At 41.2% G+C, this 21,326-nt stretch overlaps 1 protein-coding gene across 2 annotated transcripts in view; it reads right to left on the bottom strand.

The window, feature by feature from the left end:
- LOC119973428 (lysine-specific demethylase RSBN1L-like) overlaps positions 1-21,326 on the bottom strand; it is a 70,506-nt gene that overhangs the window by 46,978 nt on the left and 2,202 nt on the right. For both annotated transcript variants that reach the window (XM_038811530.1, XM_038811531.1), the window contains one exon: positions 1,470-2,104. In XM_038811530.1, the coding sequence (XP_038667458.1) occupies positions 1,470-2,104 (635 nt within the window). The remainder of the gene's footprint in view (positions 1-1,469; positions 2,105-21,326) is intronic.

The following is a 21,326-nucleotide window of genomic DNA, read 5'->3' on the forward strand; positions in this document are numbered from 1 at the left end:
GGATGTGTGGGGGCAACCCAGTATGCATGCACCTGGCTGGCTTTGTGGTTGGAGATTATGATTTGACACAATTCTGCTGCTGATGGCTCACAGAACCTACTTAATGAGCAGCTCGATCTGTTCTCAATCAATCCCATGTGACATGTGGCAATGTCACACAACATGATGGGAGTGTATGGTCAGTGTGAAGATGGGACATTGTCTTCGCAAGGACTGAGTGGCAGTCACTCCACCAATACTGTCATGGACAGATGCATCTGCAACAGGTAGATTTGAGAGGACAGTCAAGAAGGGTTTTCCCCTCATTGATTTTCTCATCATCTGCTGCAAGCCCAGTCTGGTGAATGTGTCCTTCAGAATGCAAGTGTCCCCAAAAAGAATTTCTCCCTATACCCTCTTAAAAGAGCAAATCAAATCCTTCAAGACATTTCACAATAAATATTTTGCATAAACTGCTATATTAGCTTCCAATTAAGTTTTGGATAAATAAATTCCTAGAGTTAATTTGGTCTTATTTTTCAAGATTACCAACCCATTATCTTCCCAATACAGCATCAGGCCACTTTTTGAGTCATTCCAGTGTCCTGCCTTTTCTTGCTAGCAACCTGATCATCCCTAAATGTGCTCTTCACAAACCTGAAGCAGTGCCGGCTTAATCTGTTACATAATTTAAAAATAAAACTGCAGGATCAAAATAGGTTACTGCAGTCCACCTGGCTGGTCCATCTCAGTTTTATGTTTAATTTTTATACCTCAAGTTAAACTGTGGATATCTATTTGCAAATTAAAGAACATGTTGTGCCTCAATGCCCAACGGTTCTCTCTTCTGCACTATCTCTAGGATCTCCACATACCCTTATATTACTGTAACTAGAACTCTATGCCTGCTCCAGGCTTGGCCTAACTTCTGAGGATTTTAATTTAATCAATTTGTTAATGTGATTCACATCCTATTTGTTTTATCGTCAACTCTAAGCTGTTTAGACTTGGTGTGCATTCCTAGGTTTCACCCAGTTCCCACCTGGGGTGTTCTATTCAATCCTGGGGTACACCAGCCTGCACTTATCCATATTAGGCTTAATTTTCCTTTGATCAACTGCATCAATATATTATTGCGCAGGAAAAGCAAATGGGTAGTTTATAACATTTAATGAAGTATCGAAGTACTGAAATAAAAATGTTTTTTTTAAAATCCCTTACCATCAGCAAGTTTACAGCAGTAGCCATCAATAAAAGTCCTTAATGAGACATCCCAAGCTATAATTCAACAGATCAGAAATATGTGAGGCCACTTCCTGCCACCAACCCCATTTGTCATCCCCCCACCATTCAAATGGTCTAGCACAGAGGGGAAAAAAAATCAAGAAACCAAATTAACCAGTTAATGAATAATTAACTGAAAGCATTAATACTGGCACCACTTCCTCTGGTGCCATTTGAGACACACACAACACATAGAGACACCCTACCTGAGCATTGAAGTTTGACATGGTAGTTGTCTCTATATCCTTTTTTCCCAAGATCTCCATCTTCACTGGTGCGCTTGGAAAGCTATAGGCAAAATACTCAAGGAAGTCTGGTAAATATGCAGCAGCTCCATGAACAATACCCATAACATAATAGGCTGCAGAGTTATTATTCTCACTAAATGTTAGGTTCACAAACTCCTCTGAAAATCTCTCCATCTCCGCAAAAGATAGGGAAGAGAGTTCATCCATGTAGGCATGCACCACTGAAGCTCCTCCATTAGGCTGGTCTTCTATGTGGATAAATCTCCTGAATTCCAACAGATCTAGTCTTGAACCTTTATTTTTAACAGTGGAATCTTTGCACAAGTTAGGGGGATGTTCACTGCTTTCTACTGGCACACATTCGGGCACTCCATCTTCTTGGTACAGAATGGCTAGTCTATTCCCATCTTCTATTGAAGTCACTTGCTGTTCTTTGATTTCTGACATTAGCCCTGAACAAATTGTTTGAATAGATTTGCTGCACATTTTGGGCTGTTTCCGTTTTTCACTTTCCTTGTGTTTCTTTTTCTTTTTCTTCTTTATTTTTTTAAACTGGAATTCTTCTGTACTAAGTTTCCGTTTTTCACTGTTACCTGCAAGCAGATGAAACAGAAAATATCTATAGCTTCAACAAATTTGAGACATTTTTTTCAACCATTGTGAAATTTCAAGTTTTAACAGAACAGCAGAACCAAATTACCTATTTCCTGTAGGCTCTTCAATTTCAATCAGGTTTACACATGTAGCTTTTCTCAAACTATTTGCTATGTCTTGTTAATTGTTTTCCTTGTTCTTTTGGAAGGTTTTCCTACTTCTTCCCTATTCTGCATTTCTTTCTTCTTCATACCCCAGTTAGAACGCATGAACCTGCATACAGAATACTGCCGAAATTGCTGTTGATCCAGCTGCAAGAAGATCTATAGGAATGGCCTGAGGTGATATTCTTCAAAACAATTAAAACTTTGACTAAGAGCTGAACTCAATGGTTCAATCACCATAGCAGGGAATCTACTAATTCTATATACTGAAAATGTGCCACCGCTGCTTAAACATAATATTGAGTCCAAAATCTACAAATGTCAGTACTGAATAAAATACAATGAGAGGTTAGGCAGCCATTTCAGTCTATGGATTCTTCCCAATTCCTTTGAAAACAGGAAATCATCCTCCAGGCAGGAAACAGCATGAATAATGTAAAACATTCCATGCACACCTGCCTGAGATGTTCCTCCTTATCACACCAAAGAATGCAGAGCTTGACATTCAATCAAATAGATATTAGTAAATCAATGTAGTGCAGAATCTAAAGGCTGCACCAAAGCTTGAGGCGAAAAAAGATTTGCAATGTAATATACCTGGACGTCCAAAAGGTCTTTAACAAAGTTCTCTGAAAAAGGATACAATTTTAGCTTAAAGTAGAAAGAGATCTTAGTAGTTTTACTGCTCAACAAACTCACTGTGGAGCAGCAATCGATAATGTTAAAGCAATAGCAAACCCAAGTAGTCAAAACAGATTATAATTCAAATGAAGTCATGCATATGCTGTGCCGAGCTTGCCTGCTGCTTTAGTTAGAGAGGGGAAAAAGAGACTCAAATCCTAGTAATGCAGTGGGGAGTTAAGACTGATCCCTGGCATTAGAGAAAGAGGTTATGTGGAAAGGCTGAAAAATATTTTTCTTCAGACTTTAAAGGAATAGTCTAAGAGGAGAAATTAGAAATACCCGGCAGTAAATGGCAACAAAAAATAACTTGTATTTATATAGGATTAGGATTACATAGGATATGCAGCACAGAAACAGGGCATTCGGCCCAACTAGTCTATGTCAGAGTTTATGCTCCCCATCAAACCTGCTCGCATCTTGTCCCCTCTAAATCTCCCATTACATTTCTCTATTCTCTTCTCCATGTTTGTGTCTAGCTTCATATTAAAAGCATCAGTACAACTCACTTAAATCACTCCATGTGGTAGTGAGTTCCATAGTCTCACCACTCTTTGGCTAAGGAGTTTCTTCTGAAATTCCTATTGGATTTCTTATATTGATGACCTCTCGTTATGCTCTTCTTCAGCAGAAGAAACATTCTCTCTGCATCCACTCCTCTAATAAAACCGTTCATAATTATGAAGTGCTTTCTTTGGTCGCCCCTCAGCCTTTTTCTATGTGAAAAGGAACTCAACCCATCAATTGTTTCCTGATATGTATACCCTTGTATTTCTGGTATCATCCTTGTAAACCTTCTCTGCGCTCTCTGCAGTGCCCCGATAACTTTTTAAAAAATTGGTGACCAGAACTGCATGCAGTACTCTAAACGTGATCAAACCAAGCTTTGATAGAGGCTTAGCATAAGGTACCTATTTTTTGATTCTATTCTTCTAGAGAAAAAAGTTTAGTGCTTGGTTTGCTTTTTTATGAACCTGTAAGGCAACTTATAGTGATTGATGTATTTGTACTCTGAGATGCTTTTGTTTCATTATCCAACTTAGACTTGCACTTCCCAAGTAAGAAGAGACCTCCCCATTTTTCCTACCAAAAGATACTACTCATGTTCATCATTGTTCGTTTTTAAAAATAAATTTAGAGTACCCAATTCATTTTTTCCAATTAAGGGGCAATTTAGCGTGGCCAATCCACCAAACCTGCTCATCCTTGAGTTGTGGGGGCGAAACCCACGCAAACGGGGGAGAATGTGCAAACTCCACATGGACAGTGACCCAGAGCCAGGATCGAATCTGGGACCTCGGCGCCGTGACGCAGCAGGGCTAACCTACTGCGCCACCGTGCTGCCCCGTTCATCTTTGTTGAACTTTATTTGCCCCTTCTGCACTTTACTGATGTCTTGCTGTAATTCGTTGTAGTCCTCAGCACAGTGGTTAGCACTGCTGCTTCACAGCGCCAGGGACCCGCGTTCCATTAATCTCATTGCTCATCTCATTTTCTACTGCCACCCATGTACTTAATATACGCCTCTTTCTTAAACTTCTGTTGTTCTTTCATATCTTTATTCACTCATGGAGCCTGAAGGGAGGAGGGATCTATTGGGGGAAAACCGACAGCCGGGAAAGCATAAAAGAAAAGAATAATATAGAGTAGTTTAGCGAAAACCGGGTTAATTACGGAATGGATCTCTACAGCAATCGTTGAAAACGTACTTCCTAAATGTAGTTCCTAAATTGCGGCACCTATAATTAGACAGAAGTGCATTTTTAAGGCAGAATAATACTGAAATATACATATAGTCACTTGCGAAAGGTTTGCAAGGCACAATGGGATACTTTACCACATTTCTGAAGGAGATGGGAAATACAGAATTCACACAAACAGCCAAGCCAGCAGGAATTCTCATCAGCGAAGCAGCCTTGGTGTAGGCAATGGAACCGTGGTTAGCACAGTTGCTTCACAGCTCCAGGGTCTCAGGTTTGATTCCCGGCTTGGGTCACTGTCTGTGCAGAGCCTGCATGTTCTCCCAGCGTCTGCGTGGGTTTCCTCTGGGTGCTCCGGTTTCCTCCCACAGCCCAAAGATGTGCAGGTTAGATGGATTGGCCATGCTAAATTGCCCTTAGTGTCCCAAAAAAGGTTGGGTGGGTTTACTGGGATAGGATGGAGTGTGGGCTTGGGTAGGGTGCTCTTTCCAAGGGCTGGTGCAGACTTGATGGGCCGAATGATCTCCTGCTGCACTGTAAGTTCTATGATTCTATATAATTCTATAACCAATCTTACAACACCAGGTTAAAGTCCAACAGGTTTGTTTCAAATCACTGGCTTTCAGAGCACTACTCCTTCCTCAGGTGAATCAAGCTCGAGGTGAATTCTTGTCAGTACATGCTGCGATGACGTTATCGGGGAGTAATTGTCCTGCGGCCAGGAACTGATCATCCATCCCTTGGTCAATAAGTATATCCAGGAGAGGTCCTGAATATGTTCTTGCCAGGCAAGTCACGTCATAGGCCTCCCATTTGCTTGTATCAGAGCCAAGGTATCCAGTAAATGCTTTCTGGCCCAAGGGCACTGCAATGGGTTTCAGATAGGAGCTAGTGCTGACACAGACTTATATTTTCTAGGGTTTCCCAAAGCACAAATTAGAGCCCCATGACCACCCATTGAGTGGCCAAAAATGGACATCTTCTCAGGATTAACTGTGCCCACCCCAGTCCAACGCCGGCATCTCCACATAATTCTATAACCAGTTAGAGCTAAGAGCCAGATAGACTAGAATGCATACAGGCATCGAGGATAGACAGAGAAGAAAGATCTGGAAACTATCTGTGGACAATGAATACGGCATTCAAAAATCATGAGGTGATCACGCAGACAAAAAATACATTTTATTGGTTAAGTGACATGATTGGATCCAAGCCAACCTGGGGTGGGTTACGAACTTTTTGAAAAATGTATAATTACTGCACCGAAACTCTGTAAATTCAGAGATTTGAGACTGCCTCAAACCTCCCTCCTTTGTGCGTCTATCAAGCTTGAAAATAAAGAACATCTTCTTATCAGAGTTGCAGTCTGTGATTCTTTACGTTGACTGATTTGTGATTAAAGGGGAGGTCCCCGATATGAAACCCAGTCCAATTCATAGTTTCTGAAAAAGTTCCCCTTCAGAGCCCCATTAGTGTTTAGTTATTTCCTTTTAGCACCTGCCACAACCTCAGAATACTCGAATGTTACAACTAATGAAGTCATTTTTAAATGTAGTCACGGTTTCCATACAGGAAATCTGACATTAAATTTACACACAAACAGCAATTTGACAGTGACCTGTTAATCTATTTTCTAAATAATAAAAATAACGTTGTTTGAGGGCATTTAATTCAGTATGGATCAAGGAGCCCTAGCTAAACTGGAGTTGATAGGAATTAGGGTGAAAACTCTCCACTGGTTGGAGTCATACTGGCACAAAAGGCAGACCGTTGTGGTAGTTGGATGTCAATCTTCTCAGGTCCAGGACATCACTGCAGGAGTTCATCAGGTAGTAGTATCCTTGGTCCAACCATCTTCAGCTGCTTCATCAATTACCTCCCTTCCAACATAAGGTCAGAAGTGGGGATGCTCGCAGATAACTGCACAATGTTCAGAGCCATTCATGACTCCTCAGATAATGATGCAGTCCATGTCCAATTGCAGCAAGACTTGGACTTTATCCAGGCTTGGGCTGACAAGTGGCAAGTTACATTTGCACCACACAAGTGCCAGGCAATGACCATCTCCTACAAGAGGGGATCTAACCATCACTCCATGACATTCAGTAGCATTACCATCGCTGAATCTCACATAATCAACATCCTGGAGGTTACCATTAATCAGAAACTGAACTGGACTAGCTATATTAATACTGTGGCTACCAGAGCAGATCAAAGGGCTAGGAATCCTATAGCAAGCAACTCACTTCCTATCGACTTTTCACAGTAACTTCATTTGAAGACTACTTGTGACAATAAGCGATTTTCATTTCATTTCATTGACAAAAGTGGCAGTCATCTGTACCATCTACAAGATGCACTGCAAGAACTTGCCACGGTTCCTTAGGCAACATCTTCCAAACCCACGACCTCTACCATCTAGTAGGACAAGAGCAGCAGATACCTGGGAACCCCACTGCCTGGAGGTTCCCCTCCAAGTCACTCACCATTCTGACTTAGAAAATATATCGCTGTTCCTTCACTGTTGTTGGGTCAAAATCCTGGAACTCCCTCCCGAACAGCACTGTGGATGTATCTACACCTCAGAGACTGCAGCGGTTCAAGAAGGCAACTCACCACCACTTTCTGAAGGGCAATAAATGCTGGTCTATCCAGTGACCCCCACATCCCGTAAATTAATTTAAAAAAAATAATATCGGCCAGAACATCAGGAAGGACATCCACTTCAGATTAATGCTGCGAGATCTTTTACATCTACCCAAGGCAATTGGGGCCTCAGTTTAATATCACATCTGAACGACAGCACTCTCATAGTGCAGCACTGAGGTAAGCCTAGTTTGTGCACTCAAGTCTCTGGAGTGGACCTGGAGACATAACCACCTGACTCAAAGGTAATTGTGCTCCACTGAGCAAGAGCTGACACCTGATACTTACTATCTCACATACACTTTCTGCATATGGTCTGAGTGTGCTGGACAAATAAGGAAGACAAAGGCACTGATCCAATGATCCAATCACATTACTATTATGTTAGGCCAATTTTACTTTCAAATCTAAAAACCAGGCAATGTATATATTTTCAAAACATGTCAAATACAATTTTAAAAACTGAAATATTCTGAACTATACTTTGAAAATCTGAGCGGTTATCTGGCTTCATCCTAAGAATAAACAAAATAAATTTGATTGTTGGATGGAAGAAAGGACAGACAGAAGGGAGGAAGGAAATCAAGATTAAACAAATACATTTGAAGTGCAGTCACTGTTGCAACCTAGGGAATTATGACAGAAACGTTGCACAAAACAAGATCCCATAAACATGATCTATTGGTTGTTTGAGGATGAAAAGTGTCCTGGGATACTAACCAGCTGAGAAGTCAGATGGAACTTCAGTTTTGTTTCTTAACCGAAAGGCAACCTCCAATGACAATTACTTATTACAGCACTGTCAGATAAAGATGCATGTCATTAAGGGTAAAGCAGTAGCATGGATAGAGGATTGATTAATTAATGGAAAGCAAAGAGTGGGGATTAATGGGTGTTTCTCTGGTTGGCAATCTATAGCTAGTGGTGTCCCTCAGGGATCAGTTTTGGACCCACAATTGTTCACAATGTACATAGATGATTTGGAGTTGGGGACCAAGTGCAATGTGTCCAGGTTTGCAGACGACACTAAGATGAGTGGTAAAGCAAAAAGTGCAGAGGATACTGGAAGTCTGCAGAGGGATTTGGATAGGTTAAGTGAATGGGCTAGGGTCTGGCAGATGGAATACAATGTTGGCAATTGTGAGGTTATCCATTTTGGTCGGAATAACAGCAAAAGGGATTGTTATTTAAATGATAAAATATTTAAAAATGCTGCTGTGCAGAGAGACCTGGGTGTGCTAGTGCATGAGTCGCAAAAAGTTGGTTTACAGGTGCAACAGGTGATTAAGAAGGCAAATTGAGTTTTGTCCTTCATTGCGAGAGGGATGGAGTTTAAGACTAGGGAGGTTATGCTGCAATTGTATAAGGTGTTATTGAGGCCACACCTGGAGTATTGTGTTCAGTTTTGGTCTCCTTACCTGCGAAAGAATGTACTGGCGCTGGAGGGTGTGCAGAGGAGATTCACTGGGTTAATCCCAGAGCTGAAGGGGTTGGATTATGAGGAGAGGTTGAGTAGACTGGGACTGTACTTGTTGGAATTTAGAAGGATGAGGGGGGATCTTATAGAAACATTTAAAATTATGAAGGGAATAGATAGGATAGATGCGGGCAGGTTGTTTCCACTGGTGGGTGAAAGCAGAACTAGGGGGCATAGCCTCAAAATAAGGGGAAGCAGATTTAGGACAGAGCTTAGGAGGAACTTCTTCACCCAAAGGGTTGTGAATGTATAGAATTCCTCGCACAGTTAAGAAAAATATAGATAGTTTTTTGAAGAATAAAGGGATTAAGGGTTATGGTGTTCGGGCCGGAAAGTGGAGCTGACTCCATGATCTCATTGAATGGCAGTGCAGGCTCGAGGGGCCAGATGGCCTACTCCTGCTCCTAGTTCTTATGTCAGCTAGGATTACATGCTGATCTTCTAACAGAGCAGGAAATGCTACCACTGAGTTATGACCGAGACCAAGAACGAGGAGTTCTAACACCTGTATTATTTTGATTTCTAAAAATATCCATCTTTACTTTGCAATTTCCCAAGGCCAGTTAATTAATGTTTTATGAAGATGAAGATAGAGCACAAGTAATTGAAACAAGATTTCAAGTTTGTTCATTGAAACTCCCTCCACCACTCACTCCCACAATTTACCAGTGAATAAAATCAGTTCACTATGAAAGAATATAGAACGTACAGTGCAGAAGGAGGCCATTCAGCCCATCGAGTCTGCACAGACCCACCTAAGCCCTCCCTTCCACCCTATCCCCATAACCCAATTAGCTTGTAAGGATACTTAGATGCTAGTTCATGTTGGCAAAACAGGTGTAATTTAGATACAAAATACTGTCTGTGCCTATGGAGGAAAAACAGACCAGAATGTTTAATTGCTCGTTTCCAATAACCCCATCTAACATTTTTGGTCACTAAGGACAATTTAGCATGGCCAATCCACCTAACCTGCACGTCTTTGGACTGTGGGAGGAAGCCGGAGCACCAGGAGGAAACCCACGTAGACACGGGGAGAACGTGCAGACTCCGCGCAGACAGTAACCCAGCAGGGAATCGAACCTGGGGCCCTGGCGCTGTGAAGCCACGGTGCTAACCACTATGCTACTGTGCTGCCCATGGTTACAACTGCAAAGCACCCCACACTGCTGCACAGAAATATTTCCCAGTAGAAATTTCTTGTTTGTCACTTTTCTTCTTGCAGCTATTCTTTCATGCTGATTTACAGTTCCACGAGCGCCGATACCTCACGAGTTTATTAAGTGAGCCCAGACAGCAAATATCAAGAAAGTATTTAACCACAGGAGTCCAATCCAATGTTTTCAAATCAATAAATGTACACTTCAAACAAGGATCACTGACAGGGGCAGGAATTCTGGTAGATTTTCCCTTCCCTAAATCAGAGGCTAAAATAACGAACACTGGCTGAAATCAGCTGACTGGAGACCGAACCAACGACCGCCACTAATTAATTTGGGCCATCCCAAAAACCAGAGACGAAATTAAGCATCTTGCCCGAGCCATGTTACTACCTAATGCATTGGGAGAAAGTTTGGAAAAATAGTCAGTTTACACTGAACCTTTGTTCAACATCAGAAGGCAGCTGCTACTTTATAACACCTCTCCTTGGCAGTCTCAAAACAATGTTGGTGATTAAGAAAAGGTGAAAGGTACAAGTGCAAAAACTTTGTTTCTTATTTTAATGAACAGTATGAACATTTTATATTTGTATATTTTCCCATCTGTTCTAGGATTAGAAATATTTAATAGCCAGTTACCATAGTATAGAGTTATTAACATAGAATAAAGCACAACAGTAATTCTGCATTGAATAGAGACATAAACATCATTAAGCAAAATAGAAGAGGGCTCCATTAAATGAATGCCCATGGGTTGCTGTGAGGAAATAAAGGAAAAATCCACAGCGCACAAACCAAGTGAAAACGAGCAATTAAACATTCTGGTCTGTTTTTCCTCCATAGGCACAGACAGTATTTTGTATCTAAATTACACCTGTTTTGCCAACATGAACTAGCATCTAAGTATCCTTACAAGCTAATTACCACAACCCAGAGTTTGAAATCAGCACAATCGGAGCATAATTGGAACTGAGACAATGGCAATCAAGTTGAATTCTGCCATGTTGCAGCGTCACCACCTCAATTTAGTGCTGAAACACGCAAAAAAAAATATCTAGGTCTCCCCCTTCTACTTGAGTGATTTATGCTAGTGTCTTTTTAACCACGGTACTGATGATCCTTTGGTACTTTCCCCAAATAATCATTCTCTGGTCCCGCCAGCAATGCCCCCAACCCGCAGGTTTCGCAACGGGCTTGGGGTAGCTTCAATGGGAATCACCATTGACAGCAGCGAGAGCAGAGAATTCCATCACCAGCGAACGACACGCCGCTTCCCACCGCTGAGAAACGCGCACCTGGGAGGCTGGAGGATCCCCCCTTATGATTGATTCTCCCTTCATAGGAAGAAAGGAAAAGGTGGTGGGTTACTCAACTATTAAAGGATGAGATTATTATTAAAGGATTATAACAGAGATAACCTTGGCTGAGAAGAGCAAGATGTAGAATCAGTGTAGTTGGAGTTCAGAATGTCCTACAACAGTTTAGTTGGAGTTCAGAAATTCCTTTCCAGCAATGGAAAGGAATCACTTGTGGGAATAGATTATGGGCTCCTTAACTACTCTAGAAGAAATAATGGATGGTTGAAGAAAGGTGCTGAAATAACTATGGGCTATTTTAGAACCATAAAATTACTGCAGCGCAGGAGGCCATTTGATCGATTGAGTCTGCACCGACCTTCTGAAAGAGCACCCTACCAAGGCATACTCCCCCGCCCTATTCCCTTAATCCCACCTAACCTGCACATCTGTGGTTACCATGGGGCAATTTAGCATGGCCAATCCACCTAATCTGCCTATCTTTGGACTGTGGGAAGAAACCAGAGCACATGGAGGAAATCGACACAGACATGGGGAGGAAGTACTAGTTCCATACAGTCACCCAAGATTGGAATTGGGCCCGAGGCAGCAGTGCGAACTACTGTGCCACCATGACGCCCATAATCTTCATATGAACTGGACAAATTGGCAAAGGTAGCCTGGAAAGAATTAATAGCGTGTGTTTTGGGCAATTTCGGAGAACAATACATTCTAGAGCCAACCAAGAAACAGATTATTTTAAATCTGGCACTGTGTAATGAGACAGGATTAATTAAGCAAAGCGATATCCAGGCACGTGATCATAACATGATAGAAATTCACATTCAGTTTCAGGCTCAGAAATGTCTGTTTAAGTCTAGTGTCTTAAGCTTAAATAAAGGCAATTACAAAAGTATGAAGATGGAGTTAGCTAAAGTGGTCTTTCTATAAGTACCTGTATTCATAAAGTGCCTTTAATGTAACAAAAATAGCCCAACGCGTTTCAATGGAGCATTAAACAAAATTTGACATGGAGTCACAAAGAAACACTAGGAAAGGTGACCAAAAGCTTGGTCAGAGGTAGGTTTTAAGGAGAGACTTGAAGAGGAGAGATGGAAAGACAGAGAACTCCAGTGTTTAGGCCGAAACAGGCAAAGCTGCCAACAGAGGGCAGAGGAAATTGGAAATGCCCAAGAAGCCAGAATTGGAAGAATGCAAAGTACAAAGAGTTTTGAGCAGAAAGAGGTCAGAGGGGTAGTGTGATGGTATCTGAAGGTACTGTCAGCCAGGGAGTTAAAATAGGTTACATGCACATTGTTTAGAACTTCCCAGCTTTTCAAAATTCTGTTTCGAGGTTATTAACACATTAGTTTCCTTGGTGAATTACTTAATACAACTGCACATTTAATTTGTTCTACTGTCCCAGATTTGTTTCAGTCAATTCCACAAATGGCTTTCATCTCTCCCACATTAGTCCATCCAATGACTCCTAAACCTTTGTTACTCAACTAACCCAATGTTATTCAACAGAAATCACTGACTAACCACAACTGTTTATGGCAATATAATTTTGGCCATAGACTGTCGGTGGCATACAATACGGAAGAATGTATTTCATATATTTGCTTAACAAACTAGTTGCACAAAAGCACTCCAGAAAAGTCAAAAAGGACGACCTAGCATCGATTTGGACACTAGAAACATCAACGGCACACCTCTCCCTATCAACTTTGTAAAATCCTGTTCACAAACCTGGTCATATTTGCAGAAACATACCCTGCAATGGCCATTGTAATATCTTAGACATCACCACTTCCCTAGATATACCCTGATCTACCGGCATGGCAGACCCAATGAAGGCAGCAGCACACATGATATATAGTCAGGAGGGAACTGTCCTGGAAATTCTAAACTCGATTTTGTACCTCACGAAGTCTCATGGCATCATGTTAAACATGGATAAACACTCCTGCCAAATGCCTTCAACTCTCAGTAAACTGATGAATCGGTATTCTTCCATATTGAACGACATTCCACTGGCACGGGCACAGAATTTACTCTGAGCAGGTGGACAGTGACGCAATAACACCACTACTGACAAAGCTGGCCGAATTCTAAGAGATTCTGACAGAGTGATCACTGCACAGTCCCTGTGAAGACTAAGTCCCATTTTGACACTAAGCATACAATCCATGTTGGGTGACACTACCACTGTGCTAGATGGGATAGATATAGAACAGATCTAGCAGGTCAAAATTGGCTCCATGAGGTGATGTGGCCACTAGCAGCAGCAGAATTGCATTCACCTACAATCTGGAGCCTCATGACTTGGCATATCCCTCACTCTGCCCTTGAAATCAAGCCAATGAATAGCTGGTCCAATGAAGATTGCAGGAGCAGCAGCAGACAAACCTAAGAATGAGGCTACAATTCAGGACTACTTGCATGGCAAACAGCAGAAGCAGCATGTGATACAGAGGTAAACCAGCTCAAGCAATAGACCAAATGAAGGTTCTGCAGTCTTACCATGTCCAGTCGGGAATGGCAATGGACAATTAACTACCTAACTGGAGGAGTCAACTCCACAAATATTCCCATCCTCAATGAAATGGGAGCCCAGCACAAAGACAAGGCTGAAGCATTTGTCATAATTTTCAACCAGACATACAGATTGGATAATCCATCTTAGCTTCTTCTGGAGGTTCCCAACATCACAGATGCCACTCCACGTGATAGTAAGAAACAGGTAAGACACTAGACACTGCAAACGCTCCTGACCTTATTAACAGCCTTGGTCCAAACATGGACAAAAGAACTGAACTCGAGAGGCGAGGTGAGAATAACTGCCCTTGACATCAGGGCAGCAGTTGACTCAGTGTGGCATAAAGTAGCCCTAGCAAAACCAAACTCAATAGGAATCAGTGGAACACCTCTCCACTGGTTGCAGTCAGATCTAGCACAAAGGATTGTGGTTGGTGGAGGTCAATTGCCTCAGTCCCAAAACATCACTGCAGGAGTTCCTCAGGGTCGTGCCCTATGCACAACCATCTGCAGCTGATTTCTCTCCATTATAAAAGACAGAAGTGGGGCTGTTCAGTACCATTCGTAACTCCTCAGGTACTGAAAAGCATGCATCCATATGCAGCAAGATGTGGACAACATTCAGGCCAGTACTGGTAAGTGGCAAGTAACATTCATGCCACACTAGTGGCAGGCAATGACTATCTCCAACAAAATATAATCCAATTATCTCCCCATGATATTCAATGGCATGACCATCACTGATTCCCCTATTTACAAAATATTGGGGCCTACCATTGACGAGAAACTAAACTGCTCCAGCCATACAAATACTGGGGCTACAAGATCAGATCAGAGACTGGGGATTCTGGGGTGAGTAACTCAACTTCTACAAGGGACAAGTCAAAGTTTGATGGAAATTCTCTACTTACCTGGATGAGTGTGACTCCAACAACACTCAAAGTTTGACATAATCCAGGAGAATGCAGTCCTCTTGATTGACACCCCATTCACCAACTTCAACACCGCCTCCCTCCACTACTGATGCAGTGGCAGTCAGATATACTGCAGGAACGCACCAAGGCTCTTTCAAGCACCTTCCAAACCCATGACTTCTACCATCGAAGGACAAGGACAGTAGACACATGACAATGCCACCACCTACACGTTCCACTCTAAACCTCCTGGCTTGGAACTATATCTTAAATAAGGGTAATTATGAGAGCATGAAGACAGAACTGGCTAAAGTGAGCTGGGAAATTAGGTTACGGGATAGGTAAGTAGAGATACAGCGGCATACATTTAAGGAGATATTTCAGAATACTTGGAAAAGATACATTCCAGTGAGAAAGAAAGACTAAGGGAAGGATGCACCATCCTTGGCAAAATAAAGTTAAAGGTAGTATCAAACTGCAAGAAAAATCGTATAATTCCATGAAGATGTGGCAGGTCACAAGATCATTCAGAATATAAAGAACAGCAAAGACTAACTAAAAGATTAATGGAGGGAGAGATTAGTGTGCAAGAGAAAACTGGCTAGAAATATATAGGTGTAACCCACGCAAACACGGGGAGAATGTGCAAATTCCACATGGACAGTGACCCAGAGCCAGGATCGAACCTGGGACCTCAGCACCGTGAGGCAGCAGCACTAACCACTGCCCTACCATGCTGCCCAAAACTAGCTAGAAATATGAAAAAAATAAGAATTTCTACAGGCAATTTAAAAAAGTAAAGTGGGCACTTGCCCTCTAGAGAGCAAGAATGGGGAATTAATATTGGAAAATAAGGAAATGACAGACGAATTGAACAGACCTCTTGCATAGGTCTTCAATGTTGAAGATATAAATAACACCCCAGAAATAATTTTGAATCTGGAAGTGAAAAGGGAGGGACAGTCTTAAAATAATTACAATCAGCGGGGAAAGGGTACTGAGAAAATTATTAGAACTAAAAGCTGACAAGTCACAGGTCCTGGCAGACTTCATCCTAGGGTCTTAAAAAGTGGCTGCTGATTAGTCCATGCATTGGTTTTAATTTTTAAAAATTCTTTAGATTCTGGAAAGGGGCCACCTCAAGGAGGAAGGAAGCAAAGAGCAGGAAGCAATGGGTCAGTTTGCTTAACATCTGTCCTGGGGAAATTGGTGGAATATATTATTATTAAGAAGTTATAGCAGGGCGGTATGGTGGCACAGTTGTTAGCCCTGCTGCCTCACATCACCAGGGACTCAGGTTTAATTCTGGCCTTGGGTAACTGTCCATCTGGAGTTTGCACGTTGTCCCCACATCTGCATGGGTTTCCTCCCGCAATCCAAAGATGTGCAGTTTAGATGGATTGGCCAATCTAAATTGCCCCATAGTATTCAGGGATGTGGTTATAAGGATAGGGTGGGTGGGTCTAGAGACTCTTTCAGAGGGTTGGTGCAGATCCAATGGGCTGAATGGCCTCCTTCTGCATTGTAGGAATTTATGGTTCTATGGCACATGGTTTTGTGAAAGAGAAATCATGCTTGAATAATCAATTGGAGTTCTTTGAAAAAGTAACAAACCATGGAGGGAGGTATAGGGGGGGGGGGGGGGGGGGAAATAAATAAATAAAATAAAATAAAAAATAAAATAAAATTTTTTTTAAAATCGCTGGATATTCCGTACAGATTTCCAGAAGGTACTGTCAAAGTGCAATACCAAAGGTTACAATGCAAAATATTGGTGCGGGGATAACATATCAGCATGGGTAGAGGACTGGTTTGCTAACAGCAGAGAATAGGGATAAATGGATCTTTTTCTGAGTTGGCAAGATAGAACAAGTGGACTGTTCTCCGATAGCCTCTTAACAAGACTACAAGGACAGCCAATATGCAAAGTGGAAATGTTTAACTGGAGTAGTGTGTGGTTTTAACAAATCATGGAATAGTGGAAGTAATTTAATTTCCTTGTCAAATATTTCACCATGAAATACTTAGCACTGACATAGGATACCAAGAGGAAGAAAAGCTTTTAATTTGTGCTATCTCTAACATCTGTCACCATGGTAAACACGTCACCTCATGGCAACATTTATTTATAAAGGTATATATTATCCTTTGGTATGGTATAATGTGCATGCATGAGTATACTGCAGTAGTTGTTAACGAATCATATCCTCTAATAAGAACTTAATAAAACAAATCTATAGGTTTCAACATTAACTTTTACAGGTCTCAAACTTCTGGTGTTTAAAAACTACAGACAGTACAAAGGCAGTCCAGTGCCACACTTGTCAAGAACATGTCAAAAACAGAACTCTGTTCTAACAAAAGTTATTTCCTACATTAGCAGTGACTGCACTTTTAAAATGAGTACATAATGGGTTACAAAGCATTTTGGGAAGTCCTGAGGTCACAAAAGGTGCTATATAAATGTAAGCCATTATATTATTTGAGCTGGAAGATTAACCCTACTGTCCTCTCTCTACATATGCTGCCTGACCAGAATGTTGCCAGTATTTTCATGGTTTTATTTCAGAACATATGTTTGCCCCACAGTAGCACATATGAAAGAGAGATGGCAATGATGTTCGAAGATGGTATTATTACAGGGACAATCAGGCTTTGTGTAACTTCCAGCATAGACAATCTGAAATTCAACAAACAACCAGCAAACAGAAAATGGCCATTGAACTTCAAATACCATGAGTGTTTGCTAATTTATTAATTGCTGAAAAAAGCTACAAAACTATCAAATTAGTACAGAAAATAGCGTACCCACAGGTCCAATATTACAAAATGGCAAGCAGCACTAGGAAAACAAAAGATAGTTTTAAGAGATTACTATTTATATTTGGTAAAAATTAGAAATAAAATATAGTTTTAAGTGGGTTTAATTGAATGTTTCTGTGCCTGGAAAGGTAAAACCTATAGTTAGATCCATGCTGGACAAAGGTGTTTGTATGTATTACTATCATGTTTAGAGGGTTACGGCATGAAAAGTAAATAAATAGACCAGCAGAGGTATAGTGTTGCTAAGCAACTGGAATTTTGTACGGTAGAGAAGCTTTTATGTTTTAGCTGAATTTGTGGGCAGTTGGAGACAGGATCTAGGGGAGTGAACATCTGCCAGAAGGAATGATTTCATTTCCTCCTAAAAGCCGCAAAAGACACGCTGTTAGGTAATTTGGACATTCTGAATTCTCCCGCTGTGTATCAGAAGAGGCGACTGGGACCTTTTCACAGTAACTTCATTGCAGCATTAATGCAAGCCTACTTGTGACAATAAAGATTAATATTTTAACACACAGTCCCTTTTAAACACAACAGATGACTATGGTCAAATACATACGCTCTGCTCTGAACCCAAGTTAATGTCTGTGGATTACTCCTCAAATCCCCCCAAATGATTATCACATCTCACTTCCAAATACATACTTTAAAATCTCGGTTTGCAATCTGAAATCCAGTCCAGGTTTTACAGGACAGGAGCTGCAAAGAGGCAGGCTTCCTAAAGTACAAGTTACAATCCAGATAACCATGGGGCAGAAAGAGTGTTTAAGACGACTGGAAATAAGAGAGCAAAAACCAAGGTGTTTGTTCAGAGGAATTAAAAAGAGACATTTGTAAAACCTGGACTGGACATCAGATGGCAAACCGAGATTTTAAAGTATGTATTTGGAAGTGAGATGTGACAATCATTTGGGGGGATTTGAGGAGAAATCCACAGACACTAGCTGGGTTCAGAGCAGAGCGTATGTATTTGACCATAGTAATCTGTTGTGTTTAAAAGGGACTGTGTTTAAATATTTTAATAATAATCTTTATTGTCACAAGTAGGCTTACATTAATGCTGCAATGAAGTTACTGTGAAAAGCCCCCAGTCGCCTCTTCTGATACACAGCGGGAGAATTCAGAATGTCCAAATTACCTAACAGCGCGTCTTTAGGGGCTTTTAGGAGGAAATGAAACCATTTTAGATTAATATGTACTTTGTAATCCATGTCAATCCTAAAACCTGTATGTAATTGTGTGTGTGTGTGTGTGTGTGTGTGTGTGTGTGTGTGTGTGTGGTGGTGGGGAAAGAGGAGAAGAGAGAGAGTAAACGAATATTGTAATATAATCCAATTTTTTCATTAGTTTTAACAGCAAGAAAAAAGTGGTCCTGTGACTGTTCCTCCACATTTTCATTTAAAAAAAGTAAAGTTACAGTCTTTTGAACCAAAGTTCCATTCTGGGATCTTCTCATCCAGTTCGAACATAAACAGGGATCGTAATAGCAGAAACTGCACAATAAAAGTTTATTTCCAAACATATCACAAGAGGAAAACAAGTAGGACATTCAACCACGAGCCATTCTGCTACATCACGGTTAATCTGAATCTCATCGCATTTACATGTCTCCTAGATGCTTTTTCCAAGTTTCAACTGACGAAAATCCAGGCCTTTTGGGGAACTGAGTTCCAGATTTCTATTACCCAGTGTGTGAAAGTGCGCCATGATTGGTCCGATGATTTGACTGTCAAATGGCTTCACTCTAACTTTGAGATTATGCTTCCTTGATCTGGATTTCCCTACAGGAAATAGTTTCTCTTTATCTACCCTATCAAATCCCTTAAATCAACCCAATAAGATCACTCTTCAAACTCCTAAATTCAAAGATTACGAACCAGGTTTATGCAACTAATCCTCTAAATTAAACTCTAATGTCATCACACTTGTCAGTGAAAAACAAAGGTTATTCCTTAATATTTTCTCAAAATGTAAAACATGATCAATGGAATGATTTATTTTCTAGCTACCACAATCCTTTTCACCATGTCTTGACACTTGTTTTGTTTTACTTTTCCTAATCTTAAGATTATTCTATATTGTTTTAGGTACTCATCCTTGCTTTCCCTGGCCAAAGCAGACATCTCACAGCTGGTTGTGTTTGAGAAAGCCGGGCAGCATGGTGGTTCAGTGGGTAGCACTGCTGCCTACGACGCTGAGGACCTGGTTTCAGTCCCGGTTCCAGATCACTGCCTGTGTGGAGTTTGCACATTCTCCCCGTGTCCGCATGGGTTTCACCCCTACAACCCAAAGATGTGCAGGTTAGGTGGATTGGGGGAAAAAATTATTGGGTACACTATAACATTTTTTTTGAGAAAGCCATCATATTTGTGGACAAATATAGTGTGACTTTACTTAACTGTGGTCAATTTTTTAAAAAAAGGACATTTTAGTGATCAAGCCCCACCCCCTTTCCACAAGGCACATGGACTACCCCATCATGAAAACTACCATTTCAATATTCTGCTGGACATTTCTTCCCAGCCTCCAACTAGACAAGTGAAAGTGCAAAATAATCAACGTTACCATTGATCCCCAACTGGATGGATTTCCTCCAAGTGCTTTGGTTTCCTCCCACAGTCCAAAGATGTGCAGGTTAGGTGGGGTTATGGTTTCAGGGATAGGACAGTGGAGTGGGCATGGGTAAGGTACTCTTTCGGTGGGGGTTGATGCAGACACAATGAGCCGAATGGCTTGCTTCTGCATTGTAGGGATTCTATGGTTGTTATAATATTTCAAAATAACACCACCCAGTAATACACAAACCACAATGTCCCAAAATGTGCAGATGGCCACGGTTATCTTTATAGTCCTCAGACACTGACTCGGTGATGCAACTTTTAAATCAACACAACATTTACTATTTATGCGCATCTATTCCACTCACCCTGTGAGGAGAAGATACATTTCTATTTTGCCAGTCTTCTGTGAGGCTCATTAGTTCTAAAAAAAAAACCTGGCTTCTACACGTGTCAAAAATCATGCCCTCACAATTTAGCCAACTGTGACTAAAATCCTGCCATACCATTTGGAAAACAGAGCAGATTTCCCCCCCGCAATAGTTTAACAAACCCACCACCATAGGTTCCATTCAGCTCGTCCATTGAAAATTCATACCACTTGACATGAGTAGATTTACATCACCGAGTTCAATTAATCTACAGCGCAGAAACAGGTCATTCATTCCAACTTGTCTATACCAGCCTTTATACTTCACACAAGTCTCCTCCAACCTGTCTCCATTTAACCTTGTCTGCACATAAATCTATTATTTTCCCCATTGGAAGTTTGCCTCAACTATTCCATCTGGTAGTGAATTCTATCTTCTTATTGCTTTTCGGACAGATGATTGATTATCTTACAGTTTTGAACCCCCCACCCCCCCACACACACACAAAGTGGAAAGATTTCCTCTGTATCTATCTGATCATTTTAAAAGACCGATAAGAAGATCACCAACAGCCTTGTCTTTTCCAGTGAGAAGAGCCCTAACCTGTTCAGACAAGTGTATCCTCGGTAACTAAAAGCAAACAGGACAAACAAGTCTTGTTAGATAAATACACCATGGAACTATACAGCATGGAAGGAGACCATTTGGCCGATCCTTCATGTGCTGGCTCTTTGAAAGAGCTAATCAAGTAGACCTACATTATTCACTTCTCTTTTTCTTTTAGACCATAAGACATAGGAGCAGAATTAGGCCACATGGCCCATCGAGTCTGCTCCGCCATTCAATCATGGCTGATAATTTCTCATCCCCATTCTCCTGCCTTCTCCCCAT

Source organism: Scyliorhinus canicula, chromosome 11 (genome assembly GCF_902713615.1).
Source record: "Scyliorhinus canicula chromosome 11, sScyCan1.1, whole genome shotgun sequence".
Classification (NCBI taxonomy): Eukaryota; Metazoa; Chordata; class Chondrichthyes; order Carcharhiniformes; family Scyliorhinidae; genus Scyliorhinus; species Scyliorhinus canicula.